Genomic DNA, 6,702 nt, shown 5'->3' with positions numbered 1-6,702 from the left:
CCCGGGGCTCCACGCCGGGTCCTCGCCTCTTCCAAACCCCTTCGGAGCCGAGCGTGGGGAGCTCTGGGCCAGACTCTTTAGGTGGGTAAAAGGCTTAAGGTGGAAGGCAAAGGTGCGTTTGTCCAGGGGGAGAGGAGGAGGAAGAGCCAGGCACAGCTCCGGGGATAAAAGTCTGCTGCAGCCAGATTTGTGGTGGGGCTGATGGGTGTGCTGACACAGAAATAGAGGGATATGTGTTAGCACGTGTGTTTGTGTCAAAAATATGTATGTAAAGATACGTGATGTTTTTAAAGCCACAAACTTTACTGCAGTCAAACTCGTGTGAGCATTTTCACTGTGCTCCTTCAATAGGCACTGGCTGCCTTGAAACACAAACCGTGGAATGACAGGAGGGTTTGGGTGGAAAAGGACCTTGCAGCTCATCTCATTCCACCCCCAGGTTGTACCAAGCCCTGCCCAACCTCGCCTTGGACATTTCCAGGGATGGAGCAGCCACAGCTGCTCTGGGCAGCCTGTGCTGGATCCAAATGGACAGAGGTTTTCAGGATGAGCATCTAAAATAGAAAGGAAGCCCAGTACCCCACAGCTTGGTTTTGGGATGGTGTCAGGGAGCTCTCAGTGTCTGTAGGATGAGTTTTGGCCATTGCAGCTGTAAAAGATTGAGTGTTTTCCTCTTTCCTTCAGCTCATGGTTCTGTTCTCTAGAAATAGTGTTTTCTCAGCAGAAAAAAAGGAAATTTTTCAGAGAAAGAGACTTTTTAGTAATTAAATTGTATTTTCTTCCTCCACATCTACACTTTGGGGGCAGGCAGGCATGAAAACACCTGCCTTTTGAGGTTATAAGTGAGAGAAATTAAAATCTCCCGATGAACTTGATTCACCTGGATTGTCCCACTTCTTTTCCTTCCCACCTGTGCTGCACCATTCCCTGTGGGAGCAGCAGGAGTTTCCAGGGCCGTTTGCCTGGCAGGTGCAGTGGGAATGCAGGGGAACAGGTGCTTATCAGGGCAGGAGCTGAGAGACAGGGCCGAGAGCAAACACAGCCTGTGAGGATCCCTGGGCCACCCTGCCCGGCTCCAGAGCCACAGGAGCTGGGAGCTCTCCCCCTCCCTCTGCCCCTTCCTGCCCCTCTCCTCTTTCCTGGAATCCTCTTTACTGGGGATGGGGCTCTGGGAGCTGTGACCTCCCCACAGCAGCTCCCCCTAAAGTCCTTGAGCAGCTCTTAGAGCCCCAGTCGTGACAAGCCCAGAAATTTCGGGAAGATGGCTGCATCCTGCACTGCTGGGAGCATGTGGACACATTCAGCCCCAAACAAGACCAGGAGTTTTGTGGCTGTCCCACCCCTGGCAGTGTTCAAAGGCAGGCTGAACAGGGCTTGGAGCAGCCTGGTCTAGGGGAAGGTGTCACTGTGGGTGGCAGAGTTGGAATGAGACGGGCTTTGAGTTCCCTTCCAACCCAAACCATTCCAGGGCTCTATGCATTGGGAATGAGCCCTGGATATCAGGTCAGTATGACAAAAACCCAGGTAGGAGAAGCTCATTCCACCAAAGGGACACCTTTCCTCGGAGCAGTTTCTCCCAGCCCCATCCCCACCCCTCTCCTCCCTCCAGGGCTGCTGGTGCCGTTCCCTCCGGCTCTGGAGGCAGCGGAACCTCCCCAGCAGAGAGCCACGGCTGCGGTGGGATCCTCCGTGCTGCTCCCTGGGCTGGACAACGTCACCCACAGCGATTCCATGCAGTGGGAATTCCGCAGTGGCAGCAGCTCCCACACCATCCTGCAGCACCGTGGCGGGGCTCACCCCCCCGCCATCCTCGCCCCCTACGCAGGACGAGCCGCTTTCCATCCATCCAATGGGTCACTCACGCTGGAGGATGTCCAGGAAAGCGACAGTGGCACCTACAGAGTGACTGTCAGCACAGGAGACAGGAAGAGCCGGGAAATCCAGCTGGAAGTCCTCCGTGAGTGCTGGCGCTGGGAGGGAGGAGTGGGGCGATGGATCCAAGCAGAATTTGCACAGGGACCAGGAGCCAGACCAGGGGGGTTGGAGAAGGGATTTGAGCCAGGGCTGATGGGCCAGTCCTGAGCGTGTTTGCACCTGTCCTGTGTGGAGACCCTGGAAAGAGGTTCCCAACCCGTCCTAGGGGAGCAGATCTGGATGTGCTGCCCAGTGAGACTTTCCAAGGGCCTGGCTGGGACAGAGGGACAAGTTCCATCCTGGAAAGGCAATCCCCTCCCATTTTCCACACTTCAGTGCAGGGCTGGAGGGACTGATGGGAGGATAAAGGGACAATGGAGGGACTAGTAACAGGATGGAAGAACTGGTGGGAGCACGGAGGGACCAGCGGGATAAGGGAGGGACTGGTGGGCTGCTGTGACTCTGCCACCTGCAGGGTTCCTCCCCCGAGCCCTTTGCCAGGGGACACCTGGCAGAGCCAGCGGAGCTGAGGTTTCTGGAGAAGCCACCACCCCTCAGCCCAGGCTGTCCCCCTTGCCCTCTGCAGGCGCCAGCTGCCACCACAGAGATAAGAGGCACTTGAAAGGGCTCAGAAGTCCCTCCTCAGCACTGCTCCCAGCAATTCCCTTCATTTGCTCCGGCTTATCCAGCCTCTCACTGATCGCTCCATGGCCATAATGCCACCGCAGCCCTTCACCACCCACCTCTCCCTCCAACCACACGCAATCCAAGTGGGATCTGCTGCCTTCCCTGCTATTTTCTCATTTCCTGACGCATTTTGAAACGCTCCGTATTTACCCACATCCATTAAAAGCAGTGATTCAACTGGAAAAAAACCAGTCCTGCAAAGTGCAGCAGCAGGATGGACTTCCCCAGGGAAATGCTGTGGTGGCAGTTGCAGCCCACGGGCCCATCAGGGATGCTCCAGGTCACGTTCACTGGCACAGGGTGCCCAGAGAAGCTGTGGCTGCCCCTGGATCCCTGGCAGTGCCCAAGGCCAGGCTGGACACTGGGGCTTGGAGCAGCCTGGGATAGGGGAAGGTGTCCCTTCCCAGGGCAGGAGTGGTATGGGATGAGCTTTAAGGTCCCTCACACCCCAAACCATTTTGTGGTTCTGTGTCTGAGAGAAGTGCTGGGGCCTCTGTTCCCTTTCCAGGGTCCGTGTCCCGCCCTCAGCTCTGGACCAGTGGTCTCCTGGCTCGGGCCACTGGCAAGATTGTCTGTGAGGTGGCAGAGGGCAGAGTGGACAACATCACCTGGAAGAAGGATGGGCAGCCACTTCCCCCAGCCAGAGTTTCCCGGCTCTCCAGCAGTCGCAGCGTTCTGTACCTGAGGCCAGCCCAGAGGTCGGACTGCGGCTCCTACTCCTGCAACGCCAGCAACGGGATAAGCTGGCAGGAGAGCTCCCTGAACGTCACCATTGAAGGTCTCACCTCCCACTGCTCCTCCTGCCCCCCACCCTTCCCTGGGGATGCCTCAGGGGTTCCATCCCCTCCCTCAGCCTCCTTCCCCGGGGGGTGGTGCCCACACGCTGTGGACAGGAGCTGCCCATCGTGGGATGATCCGCAGCCATTCCCAGTCCCTGATCCCACCCAGGCACAGTCCTTGGCAGGAGATCGGCCGTTCCCTCTGGGAGCAGCTCCAAAATGATGGCCCTTGGCCAAGGTGATGTGAGCAGGACACGGGTGGGAGGGCGGCCGGGAAGCCTGTGGGGAGCACCCACCCCAGGCTGGACGTTTCATGAAGGGTATTTGGCCACCAGCTGGGAGATAAACGGAGCATCCCTGAGGTGATGGAGGATGCCTGCGGCCACCAGAGCCGGTGGTGCTGGTCCTGCTGATGTCCCGTGTCCTGTCCCTCGGGGTCGCTCTTTCCCAGGTCTCTCCCGTCTCCTGAAGGACACCCTGAGGATTGCGGTGGTCGCTGTGGTCTTCGCTGTTGTCTCGGCCTGGGGATTAATTATTCCCGTTTGCCAGTCCGAAAAGCTCAGGATAAGTGAGTTGGGGGCAGCGGTACCCCCTTTCCCTTGTCTGGTGGGGGAGAGCAAAGAGCGTTGCTGAGGGAACCCCCAGGTCCTGGGATACCCCACAGCATCGGGGTGGGCACGGGCTGCGCCCCACCCTGAGGAGGGGCTGGTGGCTGGCACGGGGTTCCCGGAGGTCACAGCGCTCACCCCGCTCTGCCCTGGGTTTTAGGGGGGGAGCTCTGGAGGTGGCTCAGCTCCTACACCTGCGGGCTGGTGTGCATCGCCTGCATCCTGGATGGCACCGCCGGCATCCTCTGGATGTGGCAGGAAGGTCAGAGGGGCTGCGGGGCGGTCTGGAGGGAGGGGGGACAGACCCCGTGGGAGATGCAGAGTCCGGTGGGGCCCAGAGAGGGAGGCAGGGGGGACAGGGGAGTCAGGCCGTGGAGTGTGGGGTGATTGACCCCTGCAGAGCAATTCGTGATCCAGGTGTGATCTCCAGGTGTGATCTCCAGGTCGGGGGGAGCCTGCGCCACCAAGTGCATTACACACCCCCTGGACAATTGATGCAGTTATTCCCCTTTTCCCCGAGCCTGTTCCCAGGATGAGTCCCAAGGACAGTAAAATGATCAGAGAATGGAGAGGCCGCTTGCAAGGAAAGGCTGGGAGTCAGAGGAGGGTGGGGAGGGATGTAGTGCGGGGTTACCAGGTGATGACGGGGGTGACAGTGTAACATCGGGGTCTCTGCCTCGCCCCGTTGTCTTTCAGGCCCTTCTGTTGCTGTCATCCTGCCCGAGATCGCCCTGAGCTATCTCACCGTGGTCACCTTCCTGGTGGCCACCACCGTCATTTTCCAGCCCACGGATTTCAACCATCTGAAGAGCAAAAAGGGTGAGCGGCTCCACCAAGGATGGCCCAAACTGGTCCAAGGGGGGTTATTCTGCCCCAAACATCATCCCTGACTTTTTAAAATGAGAACTCCTGTGCTGACTCAGGCTGGTGGATCCCACAGCAGAGCCTGGGTGAGGCCAGCCCCCCACCCGCACCCTGGGACGCTCCTCCACATCCCTTTTCCCGTCTCCCTCTGCAGCACAGCGCACCATGGGCTACGCCGCGCCGGGGGCCGTGGTGACCGTGGTGCTGACCACCACCTTCCTCATCAAGAACATCTACCACCGCCATGGTGAGCAGAGATCCCCCAGGGGCTGCCCCGAGGCCACAGCTCGTGTCATCCCCACGTCCCTTCAATTCGGCTGTTGGAGATGAACGTCAAAAAACCAACCCAACAAACCGGGATTTTCGGGGAAGTGAAATCTTGGCAGGAGCGAAATTCAGTTTCAACATCCTCCATCTATTTTATTTTCTATTTTGTGTGTGTGTGTTTTCATGGTGGTAACTCACCTTCCTCCTTCCCCTCCCTCTGCTCTGTGCTGGCTCCTGTTTTCTCCGGTGGCAGAAGAAGGATGCGCCGAGCTCATGAACGTGACCATCCTGGTGGTCAGCACAGCGGCCGTGTCGGCCCTCCCCCCCCTCGCCATCGGCCTCTGCTGTAAGTCTGCTCCTTCATCCTCTTCCCAATGCCTCCGGGTCCCCACACCATCCAGCAGAAGTGTTTTATTTGGCTTTTGGAAGCCCTCATGGCCAATGGGCCTCACTGACCGTTTCCCTCCCCCGGTACCCCAAGCACAGCACCCCGTCCTTGGTGCGTCTCACACCTTCTCCTGATCTGGAACAGATTTGTCCTTCACAGATCACACCACGCAGGGCTGGCGGAAGGACCGTGACGTCTGTTGGACGGACAAAGTCAGGTAGATCCTTTGTTCCTATTTTCCACATAAATCCCTATTTTCCACATGAATTTGTACATCTTGAAGTGAAAGAGGCAGGACACAGAAACCACCCTGTGTTTTGGTGTAAGACCCAGACCCCAAGGAAGATTCAGCCCAGCACTGCCTGGCAGCCCCTGGGTTCATGCTGGGTTCAGGGGGACACTCTGGTGGGGTCCCCATCCAGCAAAGCCCTTGAGACCCCACTCAAAGCTCCCCCTTACAACCTCAGCCCGAAGCTTTCAAGCCTTAATTCCTCCTGGATTCATGGATTAACAGAATGGTTTGGGTGGAAAGGGAACTCTAAGATTATCCAGTTCCACCCCCTGCCATGGCAGGGACACCTCCCACTGTCCCAGGCTGCTCCCAGCCCCAATGTCCAGCCTGACCTTGGGCACTGCCAGGGATCCAGGGGCAGCCCCAGCTGCTCTGGGCACCCTGTGCCAGGGCCTGCCCACCCTCACAGGGAAGGATTTTGATGCTCAGCCTGTCCCCCCTCCTCTTCCTTCCAGCTCCTTCGAAATGTCCCAGCCAGGCACCAAGGACCCCGTTCCCAGCTGATCCATCGGGCTGGTTCTCCCTTGGCTGAGCCAGCCCAAGCCTTTCCCCAGGTTGAGTGGGCTCAGGGCTCTCAGTTTTGGTTCCTCTATGATCCTTGTAATAAATGTCCATGAAATTAACCTGATTCTGCCTTTTTTTTTTAATTAAAACAGACCCAGGGGAGGCCAAATGCACATTTCCCCTTTCTTTCTCTGGAAAACCAAGGCCTGAAGCCCCTTTAGCAGCAGCTGCAGGAGTTTCACTGGTTTATCTTTATTTAATGTTTGTGGATAACCCAAGGCACCCTCCCCCTCCTTCCACGGCTCCCCGGGCAGATATTTCAAGGCATGTTTTGGGGTGCTCTTCCCCTAAATCCATCTGCTGCCTGTCCCCTTTAGTATGGGGCCAGGATTTGGGTGC

General features: G+C 57.8%; 1 protein-coding gene across 1 annotated transcript in view; it reads left to right on the top strand.

Annotated features, from left to right (window-relative positions):
* The window catches only part of LOC108448467, a 19,981-nt gene extending 13,565 nt beyond the window's left edge, over positions 1-6,416 (top strand). Inside the window, exons 2-10 of the mRNA XM_017741410.1 lie at positions 1,443-1,957; positions 3,110-3,379; positions 3,832-3,948; positions 4,149-4,250; positions 4,685-4,807; positions 5,007-5,099; positions 5,373-5,465; positions 5,667-5,724; positions 6,255-6,416. Coding sequence (XP_017596899.1) covers positions 1,486-1,957; positions 3,110-3,379; positions 3,832-3,948; positions 4,149-4,250; positions 4,685-4,807; positions 5,007-5,099; positions 5,373-5,465; positions 5,667-5,724; positions 6,255-6,303 — 1,377 coding nt within the window. The 5' untranslated portion in view covers positions 1,443-1,485 and the 3' untranslated portion in view covers positions 6,304-6,416. The remainder of the gene's footprint in view (positions 1-1,442; positions 1,958-3,109; positions 3,380-3,831; positions 3,949-4,148; positions 4,251-4,684; positions 4,808-5,006; positions 5,100-5,372; positions 5,466-5,666; positions 5,725-6,254) is intronic.
* Positions 6,417-6,702: the final 286 nt, after the last annotated feature.

Source organism: Corvus brachyrhynchos, unplaced genomic scaffold (assembly GCF_000691975.1).
Source record: "Corvus brachyrhynchos isolate BGI_N302 unplaced genomic scaffold, ASM69197v1 scaffold351, whole genome shotgun sequence".
Classification (NCBI taxonomy): domain Eukaryota; kingdom Metazoa; phylum Chordata; class Aves; order Passeriformes; family Corvidae; genus Corvus; species Corvus brachyrhynchos.
This window is presented reverse-complemented; position numbering and strand designations above follow the sequence as displayed.